The sequence below is a fragment of the Mastigoproctus giganteus genome, chromosome 3 (genome assembly GCF_048544385.1).
Source record: "Mastigoproctus giganteus isolate SK-2022 chromosome 3, ASM4854438v1, whole genome shotgun sequence".
Classification (NCBI taxonomy): domain Eukaryota; kingdom Metazoa; phylum Arthropoda; class Arachnida; order Uropygi; family Thelyphonidae; genus Mastigoproctus; species Mastigoproctus giganteus.
Genome location: NC_143577.1, coordinates 102,457,164 through 102,470,456, shown reverse-complemented (window position 1 = coordinate 102,470,456; position 13,293 = coordinate 102,457,164). Strand labels below are relative to the sequence as shown.

At 37.1% G+C, this 13,293-nt stretch overlaps 1 protein-coding gene across 1 annotated transcript in view; it reads left to right on the top strand.

The window, feature by feature from the left end:
- The window catches only part of LOC150088193 (uncharacterized), a 295,820-nt gene that overhangs the window by 194,044 nt on the left and 88,483 nt on the right, over positions 1-13,293 (top strand). The window contains exon 7 of the mRNA XM_090370066.1: positions 12,212-12,339. Within this exon, the coding sequence (XP_090226192.1) occupies positions 12,212-12,339 (128 nt within the window). The remainder of the gene's footprint in view (positions 1-12,211; positions 12,340-13,293) is intronic.

Sequence of the window (13,293 nt, the reverse complement as noted above, 5' to 3'; positions counted from 1 at the left end):
TTTGAGTATTGGGTCTGAACAATACTTAAATTTCCTGTGATGATGTGCCCATGGTCAGGATCAATATATTGTTGCATATTACTATGTTTGCAGATGCAGTCATTAATGTCTGTGTTATAGGATATTAAATTTATTGCTATGTATTTGTAGTTGCAGGCTAGTATCCCAAATGGTTTCTTATATTTATATCTAAATTTTATGTTGATGTTTTGGCTATTGTTAGGAAGCAAATCATTATGATGATTGATATATTTATTAATGTTGATGTTATCCATTATTTTACTTTGGAAATTTAAGATTATGAAAGATTCTTCTGTACCTATTTTATTATGTGGTTAAGATTGAATTTACAGATATCGTCTATTATGTGAAACAGCTGTTTGGACTCATTGTCCAAACAGCTGTTTCACATAATAGTTGAATGTGTGTATGAACCTGTGCAGTGCTTTCAGTACACTGTGTTTGGCTGAAAAGTAAGTTATGTATATATTGTACATTATATTGTTTTTGTCCCAATCTTTAAGGGTTGCATCAAAATTGCCTAAATTTGGCTAATTTTTCTGTTAGTTTTCTTAGATTTTTTTTTAGAACATTTATGATGTTTGCTGTAGAATTTAATTATATTGAATTTGTCATACATACAACAGTCTGCTATGTTATTAGTAATAATTTTATGGTTGAATTTATTATTCAGACCATATGGATATAAGGTTTTTAATTTTAACATAAATAATTCTTCTTGCTTAGTTCTAATGCTATTAATATGTGCTAGTATGAATATGTATATATTGGTGAAGCTGTGCGTTCGAAAGTGCATATATTCTATTTCTTGTTCCATATTATTACTGTGTCTATATTTGTAGTTGCTATGTCTGATCTGTGCAGATTTAGTCTCAGATGTAGTTTATTACTTGTTTGTCCAACGTATTTTATATTACAAGTTCTGCATGTTATTAGGTATATAAAGTTACTGGATTTACAAACGGTAGGATCTGTAGTGTTATTTGTTATATGTTGCGGGTGCATGCAAGGACATGTGAAACGTAATTTATTTTTACAGGTATTGTATTTAAGGTTATAGACCCCATGTTTATCCAAGTTAGAAGCATTAGATGCTATTGTGATCTGTCCTGTGTGTGCAAATTGTGTATGTATAGAGTGATCGTCATGTTGCGGGGTGCTGTACAGAGCATGTGTCCCCGGGGTCAAATTTAGACCAGTGGTTCTCAATCTTTTTACTCTCGTGGCACATTTTTCAAAGAAGAAAAATTTCGTGGCATACCTATGTAGTCATAGAAGAAGAAATTTCTAAATTAAATAAATAAAACGAAAAATAATATTAACAATTTTTTATTTATACTTATATTATATCTGTGTTATGCAAACAATTCTTACAACCAAAATAAAATATAAAAATAATTAAATAAATAATTACAAAAAGAAAATGTATGCCTTCAACAGAGCTTTAAATTATTCAAATATTTGATAGAGATCAAATGAATTTTTATTTAAAAAATTATAGTCAATGTGAAATATGTGATAGATGATGTTTTGTTATTTCTGCTATATCAGGTCTTATTTCAGACAGAGCAACTTGCAGGTCATCTTCGACATTTTCCAATCTTGATCGTTTTTTATTTTTAATGTTAGTGAGAGTTGAAAATTCTAACTCACATAAATACGATGTAGAAAATTGGAGTAAAATATTTATTGCTCTTTTAGATAACTTTGGATATTCATCTATAACTGAAATCCAAAAAGTATCCAAATGAAATTCCGAATGTTTGATTTTTAATGTTTGATCGGATGAAAGGGAAATCAGTTCTTCCTCTTCTTCAAGACAAAGATTCCAGTTTGATGTATCATTAATAAAAGGATTTCGAATCCAGTCATATTTTTCTGATTTAATAGATGGAAAATATGTTTTCATTGTCTTTTGAAGCAAATCGAAATGGTTTTTCACCACTGGTGCAAGAAAATTTCTTATCTGTTCAGGAATCTTAGGAAACATAGCTAAATTATTTTCATCAAGTTTATTCATCCACAAGCATAATTTTCTTATCAAAAGCAATTAACTTATCTGTTGATGTTAAGATATTTTCATTTCGCCCTTGTAAACTAGTATTTAAAATATTAAGATGTGCAAATATATATTCTATGTAAGCCAGTTTTGCACACCACAATTCATTGTTAAAACAATCATAAAATTTTTGTATTTTCATTCGATTCTTTTGTCTTCCTGCAGTACTTATTTCATTTTTAAAAAATGTACAAAGTTATGCTCGCAATTCAAATACACGGACTAAAACTTTTCCTCTCGAAAGCCAACAAATATCATTTTGTAGTAATAAACAATTGTAGTTAGATTCCATGCTGTCACATAATTCTTTGAAAATTCATGATTTTAAAGGTCTGCTTTTAATATAGTTAACAATTTTTATTACGTCATCTAGTACAATGCTTAATTCTGTTGGGAGAGTTTTGCATACTAAAGCTTCTCGATGAATAATGCAATGTGTAGAAATAAGATTTGAATTTTTTTGTTTTGCAAACACCAAAAAACCTTTTTCAGGTCCGATCATTGATGCAGCACCATCTGTACAAATGCATGTACAAAAATTCCATGATAACTTTGTCTTTTCGAAAAGTTATCTACACAATTAAATATTTCCCTTCCTGTTGTTCTTTCTGGAAATTCTTGACAAAATAAAAATTGGTTCATAATTAAATCTCCGTGAATCGAACAAATCCCATTAATTGTGCTTCCTGCTGATATCTGTTGACTCATCTATTTGCAGAGCAAAAATTTGACCATCAAGTTTTTGTTGAACATTTTCTACTATATTTTCCGACATATCGATTATTCTTCGACTTATAGTATCGTTGCAAAGAGGAATTTTATTTATTTCAGCTTCTTCATCTTTGCCGAACATACATTTCACCATTATACGACAAGCAGGACCGATCAACGTTTCTCCAATCGAATGAGGTTTCCCTTTTTGTGCAATAAGTTGCACTACTTCATAGAAGGCAATTGGTGCTTTGTCAGACACTTTTATTGTGTTTTCCAATTTTTGTATTTGTTTGGCACTATTTGTCATTAATTGTTCAAAACACCTTTTGTCTTTAGACATCAAATTTGATGAACTTTTTCCATATGGTATTTTAGCTTGCTAGGAACCATTGCACTGTTTGCTTTTTTATGTCCACATACAACACATAAAGGTAAGGGGAAATTTATTTCCCCTGTCCACGTAAAACCAAAATTTAAGTAATCTTCATTATATTTTCTTGTACTAATTTTCGATCTTTTTGGCTGAGATTCATCGGCGCTGGTATTGTTCATATTATCACTATTTTCAATAGATATATTTGTAGTATTCGACAGTAGTTCTGCTGCAGAACTACTGTCGCCGACATCAATAGTTTTGTTTTTATTTAAAAATTTTCGTATATCCATTTTCTGTTTTTTTCTAATTAACAAAAAACGGTTTTGTAGAATTTTTAATTTTTATATACATTTAAATTACCTTAAGAAATCGCCTAACACTAAATTATTTACTTTACAACACAAACACAGTTCAATATGACAATATTAACATGATATATATAAACATGTAATACGCCGCATGCGAGAGAGACTAAAGACTGGATCCCGTATTTTGATTTTCTGAGGTAATTCAGAGGTGCTGTGCACTTATACAGTATCGCGTCAGTCTGATTCACGTGGTCTGCGGGCGACAGATAATTGGTCTTTATTCAAATAATGTTGGTGCCTGAATGCAGACGCCCCTGTATTCGGATATGTCAATTTCAATTCGTCATAAAAAGATCCTTTGTGTACTTTATTCCTATTAATGGTATTGTACGTATATTCAGACAATGATGTTAAAATAAAAATGATGCTAGTTTTTTTTTAAGATTTTGCTTGGAAAATTTTGCGGCACACCCTTTGAGAAACACTGATTTAGACTACTCTGCTCATGTAGTATGTATTCATTGTCTTGTGGCTCCATTTATATAAAATACAAAAATATATCGAAAAACAAATAACAAAGATGAAGTATGTAAAGTGTAGACCGTAATTTCAAATGTGGTAGTGGAATCATGAAAATATTGAAGAATTTATAGAGAAGAATATATAAGCAGTTCCAGGTGACATGAGCACAGTCTAGACAATGCTTAGGATAATAATAAAAGAATAATAGTATTAAGAAGCTAAGTAATCATGGAGGGTGGAGTGTAACAGTACGAAAAGGAAGATAACTTTGATTATGGATCAGGGACACTGCAATCGTAAAACGTACCCTACAGCCATAATGTGTGTATATATATATATATCGTATGTAGAAAGCATGAAGAAGAAGATTTTTGTTTAAACCTATTGAATCTACGGTATACACCAGAAGTGAATTCAATTAAATGGATAAGGAATGTAGCGATATATGGTAGGATGAGGCGACCAGGTAAGATATGAAAAAGAGAGAGACAGATAGTTGGCAAGAAATTAAAAATAAAAATAAGAAATGAAAAGGTGACCAAAATAAGATTGCATTGCAGTGTTTTTCACAATTTCAGTGTCTTCATCAGAGGCCATCCACCGATATTATGAGAAAGACAGCAATGTTCTTGCTTCTGTTTCCGACACGCTATGGTACATGTGTGCTGTAGACACGTGTTGAGAACGAAATTTGAAAATTTTGCGGCAAGAATAAGGTCTAATAAATTGTGCCAATAAATGTAATTATATTATGTAGGGCATACAGATCATGGATGAACTTACAGAAGCAAGTAAGAAGTATTGAAAAAACTAAAGTAATGATATTGGAATGTAAGAAGAAAGGGACTTACCATTACGTTGTAAGACTGAAACTGACCAAGTGACCAAGATGGCAGCATTCCAGTATATTTATGTATAGGTACGATACACATCATCATTACACCAGTAGATAAAACATCAAATAACTATGCCTTTATTTGCAAAACATTTTATGCAGACACTTTGAGAACTGAACTTAACTCCAGCAACACATACAAACCTATATCCAGTTCCTGCATTATTATTACAAAGAAACTTATAGACTTTAACAAAAAATTTAGTAAATAAATTTGATGAATTTGAGGTATTACTCAAAACATCAAAGGCAGATATTGTGGGGATTTCAGAGACATGGTATCACACAGATATAAGAAATGCGGAACTGGAATTTGGGGAGTATAATGTCTACAGAAAGGATAGACAGGATAGGAAGGGAGGAGGGGTTATGCTATTAGTTAAGAAACGCATAAAATCCAAGGAAGTGAAGCCAGTCGACATTGCTGGACAGTGCAGTGTCGAGTCAGTTTGGTGTGACATAAGCATTAGCATTAGCATTAGTAGAGGCATTTGATGCAAGAAAGCAAGCTTATGCAGCATCAGCCAAAAAAAAAAAAAAAAAAAAAAAAGTAACATAAATAAATAAAAATAACCACTTCCACTTCACCCCTCTGTTCATTCGAAATACCTGTCCAGCTGAGCCTTAAACTTATTTAGGCTATCAACTTCCACGACAAGGGATGGAAGTCTGTTCCACCCACCAACCACCCGCTGGCTAAAGGCAAATTTCCGCACATCTATCCTACATCTGTCTTTCCTCAATTTGAATTTATGCCCTCTCAGGTGATTTTTCTGAGCTAGAGGAAGAATCCCATCAGCATTGAGCATGCTCAAACCATTCAAGGCTTTATACACCTCTATCAGATCACCCCCGCTGGTGCCTAGTTTCCAGACACTGTAATTTGCAAAACTTAAGCCTTTCTTCGTAAGAGAACCCCTTTGTCCCATTCACCAATCTAGTTGCCCTTCTCTGTACTCGTTCCAGCAGCTCTACATCCTTCCTGAAATGAGGCCTCCAGGCCTGTATACAGTACTCTAGGTGTGGCCTGACCATTGCCTTATACAAGGGAATAATCACCTCCTTATCCCTGCTAGAAAAATTCCTATATATCATTGACAATACACCATGAGCTACTCTTGCAGCTCGTCTGCACTGCTCAGAGAACTTCATATCTGCCTGCACCACCACCCCCAGGTCCCTTTCATTCTCTACCACTGTCAGTGTAGTACCACAGAGTTGATACGTTGCTCTGGGGTTGCTGTTTCCCATATGTAGTACTTTACATTTGTCAATGTTAAACTTCATTTGCCACCTCTCAGCCCATCTGCTCAACCTTTCCAAATCCTGTTGCAGCAGCATAGTGTCAGTAGTGTCCTTGACAACCCTGCCAACCTTCGTATCGTCTGCAAACTTGGACATTAAGCCTGATATACCATCATCAATATCATTTATAAATACAGAAAACAATAAAGGCCCCAATACTGAACCCTGAGGGACTCCACTAATAACATTAGTCCAGGATGAGCAGTGTCCATTGATTACCACTCTCTGTCTTCTCCCCCTCAACCACCCCTTTATCCATAGCAGCAACTTGCCTCCAATGCCACACTGCTCCAATTTGTGCAGCAGTCTTCCATGTGCAACAGTATCAAAAGCCTTTCTAAGATCCAAGTATATAATATCAAAGTTATTCCCTGCATCCAGTTCTTTTGTGACTGCATCATAGTATCCAATCAAATTGGTCAGGCAAGACTTCCCCTTAACAAAACCATGCTGTGTCCTAGCTATAACTGAAGTCTTGTCTAGATGATCCTGCAGTGCTTCTTTCACCAGTGCCTCCATTAATTTTCCGGGAACAGAAGTTAAACTCACAGGTCTATAATTACTTGTGTCAGCCTTTGATCCCCCTTTGTGAATTGGGGTCACATTTGCACATCTCCAGTCAATGGGTACCTCCCCTGAGTCCAAGGAAGCTCTCATAATTATGGCTAAGGGTTTGCTTACCTCCTTTGCTGCCTCCTTTAATATAACTGGATAGATCCCATCCACCCCAGGTGCCTTTCTTGTGTTTATCTTCAACAATTTCTCCTCCACTTTGCTCTCAGTTATTACAAGATTCTCTAGCTTACTGCTAGAGTTGAATACACCTCCGGCATTCCCCTCGCTGAATAACTCCTCATGTGTGAATGTCGATGCAAAATATTCATTTAGTTTGTTAGCTACCCGAGCAGGGTCATCAACAGTTGACCCATCGATCTCAAGTGGACCAATCTGATTCATCCCCTTCCTTCTAGAGTTTACATAAGTAAAGAACTCTTTGCTGTTTTTCTTCGCATCCCTTGCCAAGGATCTCTCGTAATCTGCCTTCGCCTGCCTAACCTCCTTTGTAACTTGGTTACAGATCAACTTGTATCTGTCATAGGCGTCCGTGTCACGTGTTAATTTGTATGTATCCCATGCATTTTTCTTCTCTGCCATATGCCTCATTAGTTCATCTGACAACCATTTAGGCCTAAACCTTGAACAATATTTCTTAGTTGGTATGTAAAGCCTAGTAGCTTCCACGATAAGTTCTTTGAATGCTTCCCATTTTGAATTTGCTGTTGGCAATATCATCAGTTGATCCCACTGTATAGAATTTAAATACTGTCTCAGTCCATTGTAGTCGCCTTTACGAAAGCAATACCCCTTCCCTTTACCCCTAATGGTAGTTACCTCTTTGAGTAACTCCCACTTCAGCACACTGTGATCACTGCCACCAAGTGGTTCATTTATCTGCAGATTCTTAATGCATGAAGAATCACTACTGATAATCAAATCAAGAGTATTACTCCCTCTAGTTGCCTCCCGAACATGCTGATGTAGAAAACAATCATCCAATAAATCCACAAAAGCCTTGCTACTGTGTGAGTGACCAGCCCCCAAATTCCAGTCAATATCTGGGAAATTAAAATCCCCCATTATAAGACTCTCTGATTTACTGGCCCACTCTATTTCTCCGAACAGTTTCTTATTATACTCATCAGAGTCATTAGGCCTATAGCACACTCCTACTCTCAATTTTGATCTCCCAATGCTTATGTCACACCAAACTGACTCGACACTGCACTGTCCAGCGATGTCGACTGGCTTCACTTCCTTGGATTTTATGTGTTTTTTAACTAACAGCATAACCCCTCCTCCCTTCCTATCCTGTCTATCCTTTCTGTAGACATTGTACTCCCCAAATTCCAGTTCTGCATTTCTTATATCTGTGTGATACCACGTCTCTGAAATCCCCACAATATCTGCCTTTGATGTTTTGAGCAATACCTCAAATTCATCAAATTTATTTACTAAACTCCTAGCATTGGTGTACACACAAGTATACATGCACCTGTTCTTTTTCTTAGCTACCCTAACACAACCCATGTGTTTACTTGTACCCCAATGATTCCCAGCAGTCTCTGAAATATCCTGCATCTTATTTTCCAGGCTGCGGCTCATTCCAATAGAAGCAGTGCAAGAATCACTTTCACCTCTGCCAGTGGCTACTGTTAATCTAATTAGTCCTTGTATCCCCCCAATCTAGCAGTTTTCTGACCCAACTAACACTGCCTCGATAGCATCAGCAAACATTCTTGCACCCTTTCTATTTAAGTGTATCCCATCCCTGTAGAAGCAGTCTCTCCTGTTAACAAGTACAGACCAGGCTGAAAAAAAATTCTACCCCTTGAGCCCTGCACAATCTTTCCAGGGCCAAATTGATTGACAGGGCTCTCATCATATACTCCCTCCTATCGTGTCTGGGCAGAATTGCAGACACTTTCAATTTCAACCCTAATTCACGGCTTTTTTTCATCAGTGACCTGTACTTGTCAAGTAATTCCGCCGGTCTCCTACTCTTAATGTCATTAGTGCCAACGTGTACAACTATATCACCTTTTGTGCCCTTAAAAGATGATATCCGCTCTACAACGTCATCAACTTTTGCCCCTGGCAGACATTGGGAGATCAAAATTGAGAGTAGGAGTGTGCTATAGGGCTTAATGACTCTGATGACTATAATAAGAAACTGTACAGGGAAATAGAGTGGGCCAGTAAATCAAAGAGTCTTATAATGGGGAATTTTAATTTCCCAGATATTGACTGGAATTTGGGGGCTGGTCACTCACACACTAGCAAGGCTTTTGTGGATTTATTGGATGATTGTTTTCTACATCAGCATGTTCGGGAGGCAACCAGAGGGAGTAATACTCTTGATTTGATTATCAGCAGTGATTCTTCATGCATTAAGAATCTGCAGGTAAATGTACCACTAGGTGGCAGTGATCACAGTGTGCTGAAGTGGGATTTACTCAAAGAGGTAACTACCATTAGGGGTAAAGGGAAGGGTTATTGCTTTCGTAAAGGCGACTACGATGGACTGAGACAGTATATAAATTCTATATAGTGGGACCAACTGGTGATGTTACCAACAGCAAATTCAAAATGGGTAGCATTCAAAGAACTTATCTTGGAAGCTACTAGGCTTTACATACCAACTAAGAAATATTGTTCAAGGTTTAGGTCTAAGTGGATGTCAGATGAACTAATGAGACATATGACAAAGAAGAAAAATGAATGGGATACATACAAATTAACATGTGACACAGAAGCCTATGATAGATACAAGTTGATCTGTAACCAAGTTACAAAGGAGGTTAGGCAGGTGAAGGCAGATTACGAGAAATCTTTGGCAAGGGATGCAAAGAAAAACAGCAAAGAGTTCTTTACTTATGTAAACTCTAGAAGGAAGGGGATGAATCAGATTAGTCCACTTGATATCGATGGGTGAACTGTTGATGATCCTGCTCAGGTAGCTAACAAACTGAATGAATATTTGCATCGACATTCACACATGAGGAGTTATTCAGGGAGGGGAATGCCAGAGGTGTATTCAACTCTGGCAGTAAGCTAGAGAATCTTGTAATAACTGAGAGTAAAGTGGAGGAGAAATTGTTGAAGATAAATACAAGAAAGGCACCTGGGGTGGATGGGATCTATCCAGTTATATTAAAGGAGGCAGCGAAAGCAATAACCCTTCCCTTTACCCCTTATGGTAGTTACCTCTTTGAGTAAATCCCACTTCAGCACACTGTGATCACTGCCACCTAGTGGTTCATTTATCTGCAGATTCTTAATGCATGAAGAATCACTGCTGATAATCAAATCAAGAGTATTCCTCCCTCTAGTTGCCTCCCGAACATGCTGATGTAGAAAACAGTCATCCAATAAATCCACAAAAGCCTTGCTAGTGTGTGAGCGACCAGCCCCCAAATTCCAGTCAATATCTGGGAAATTAAAATCTCCCATTATAAGACTCTCTGATTTACTGGCCCACTCTATTTCCCTGTACAGTTTCTTATTGTACACATCAGAATCATTAGGCCTATACCACACTCCTACTCTCAATTTTGATCTCCCAATGCTTATGTCACACCAAACTGACTCGACACTGCACTGTCCAGCGATGTCCACTGGCTTCACTTCCTTGGATTTTATGTATTTCTTAACTAATAGCATAACCCCTCCTCCCTTCCTATCCAGTCTATCCTTTCTATAGATGTTGTACTCCCCAAATTCCAGTTCTGCATTCGTTATATCTGTGTGATACCACGTCTCTGATATCCCAACAATATCTGCCTTTGATGTTTTGAGCAATACCTCAAATTCATCAAGTTTATTTACTAAACACCTAGCATTGGTGTACACGCAAGTATACATGCACCTATTTCTATTCTTAGCTACTCTGACACAACCCATGTGTTAACTTGTATCGCAGTGACTCCCAGCAGTCTCTGAAATATCCTGCATCTTGTTTTTCAGACTTCTGCTCATTCCAATAGAAACAGTGCAAGAATCTCTTTCACCTCTGCCTGTGGCTACTGTTTATCTATTCGTCTTTGTCTCCTCCCAAGCCAGCAGTTTTCCGACCCACCTAACACTGCCTCGATAGCATCAGCAAATATTCTTGCACCCTTTCTATTTAAGTGTATCCGATCCCTGTAGAAGCAATCTCTCCTGTTAACAAGTACAGTCCAGGCTGAAAGAAATTCTACCCCTTGAGCCTTGCACAATCTTTCCAGGGCCGAATTAATCGACAAGGCTCTCATCATATACTCCCTCCTATCGTGTCTGGGCAGAATTGCAGACACTTTCAAATTCAATCCTATTTCACGGCTTTTTTTCAACAGTGACCTGTACTTGTTAAATGTACTTGACAAATGTAAAGTACTACACATGGGAAACAGCAACCCCAGAGCAATGTATCAACTCTGTGGTACTACACTAACAGTGGTAGAGAATGAAAGGGATCTGGGGGTGGTTGTGCAGGCAGATATGAAGTTCTCTGAGCAGTGCAGACGGGTTGCAAGAGTAGCTCATGGTGTATTGTCAATGATATATAGGAATTTTTCTAGCAGGGATAAGGAGGTGATTATTCCCTTGTATAAGGCAATGGTCAAGCCACACCTAGTGTACTGTATACAGGTCTGGAGGCCTCATTTCAAGAAGGATGTAGAGCTGCTGGAACGAGTATAGAGAAGGGCAACAAGATTAGTGACTGGAACAAAGGGGTGCTCTTACGAAGAAAGGCTTAAGTTTTGCAAATCACAGTGTCTGGAGACTAGGCACCAGCGAGGTGATCTGATAGAGGTGTATAAACCCTTGAATGGTTTGAGCATGCTCAATGCTGATGGGATTCTTCCTCTTGCTCAGAATAATCACCTGAGATAGCATAAATTCAAATTGAGGAAAGACAGATGTAGGATAGACGTGCGGAAATTTGCCTTTAGCCAGCGGGTGGTTGGTTGGTGGAACCGACTTCCATCCCTTGTCGTGGAAGTTGATAGCCTAAATAAGTTTAAGGCTCAGCTGGACAGGTATTTTGAACGAACAGAGGGTGAAGTGGAAGTGGGTTTTTTTTTTTTTTTGGCTGATGCTGCATAAGCTTGTTTTCTTGCATCAAATGCCTCTACTAATGCTAATGCTAAAACAAAAATGTAAACTTTTGGTTGCTCAGAAGAGCAAATAAGAGTTCTTCATATGTTATAATAAAAAGTTCATATTCATCTTTTTTATTTGTTTTGAGTAACATCATCCTTCATGAAGATTCAGCTGAATATCATTAATTGTTTCCTCACTTTATCAATTACTCATTTGGTTCTCTTTCTAGGTAGCAGGTCCATAGTAACCTGTTGCACCTGTTGTCCAGAATAAAAGTAAAATATTAGTTGAATTTCTTCTTAAAAGATTTTTACAGCCTGTAAAATAAAATACTATCACATCCCTGTAATTTATTTGTTTTTATTAAGAGAATGGGCAGCCTGTAATACGACGGTGTCTTCGAAATATTACAACTGGTGCATACTGGGGTCAAGTGGAAGGAGAATGTGATGATAAACCTTCAGAACTTACAAAAAATCTTAGGTGTCTAGCTGAAGTAAGTGTTGTTGAACATTTATTGATTAGTTTATTGATTTTGTTTTTGTATTTATAGAAAGTTTGCAGGTTTACTCAAATTCAAGAAATCAAATTCAAGATATGGCAGAGAAGAAAAATGCACGGGATACATACAAATTAACATGTGACACAGAAGCCTGTGATAGGTACAAGTTGATCTGTAACCAAGTTACAAAGGAGGTTAGGCAGGCGAAGGCAGATTACGAGAAATCTTTGGCAAGGGATGCAAAGAAAAACAGCAATGAGTTCTTTACTTATGTAAACTCTAGAAGGAAGGGGATGAATCAGATTGGTCCACTTGATGTTGATGGGTCAACTGTTGATGATCCTGCTCAGGTAGCTAACAAACTAAATGAATATTTTGCATTGACATTCACACATGAGGAGTTATTCAGCGAGGGGAATGCCAGAGGTACATTCAACTCTAGCAGTAAGCTAGAGAATCTTGTAATAACTGAGAGTAAAGTGGAGGAGAAATTGTTGAAGATAAACACAAGAAAGGCACCTGGGATGGATGGGATCTATCCAGTTATATTAAAGGAGGCAGAAAAGGAAGTAAGCAAACCCTTAGTCATAATTATGAGAGCTTCCTTGGACTCAGGGGAGGTACCCACAGAGATGTGCAAATGTGACCCCATTTGACAAAGGAGGATCAAAGGCTGACACAAGTAATTATAGACTGTGAGTTTAACTTCTGTTCCAGGAAAATTAATGGAGGTACTGGTTAAAGAAGCACTGCAGGATCATCTAGACAAGACTTCAGTTATAGCTCAGACACAGCATGGTTTTGTTAAGGGGAAGTCTTGACTGACCAATTTGATTGGATACTATGATGCAGTCACAAAAGAATTGGATGCAGGAAATAACTTTGATATTATATACTTGGATCTTAGAAAGGCTTTTGATACTGTTGCAAATGGAAGACTGCTGCATA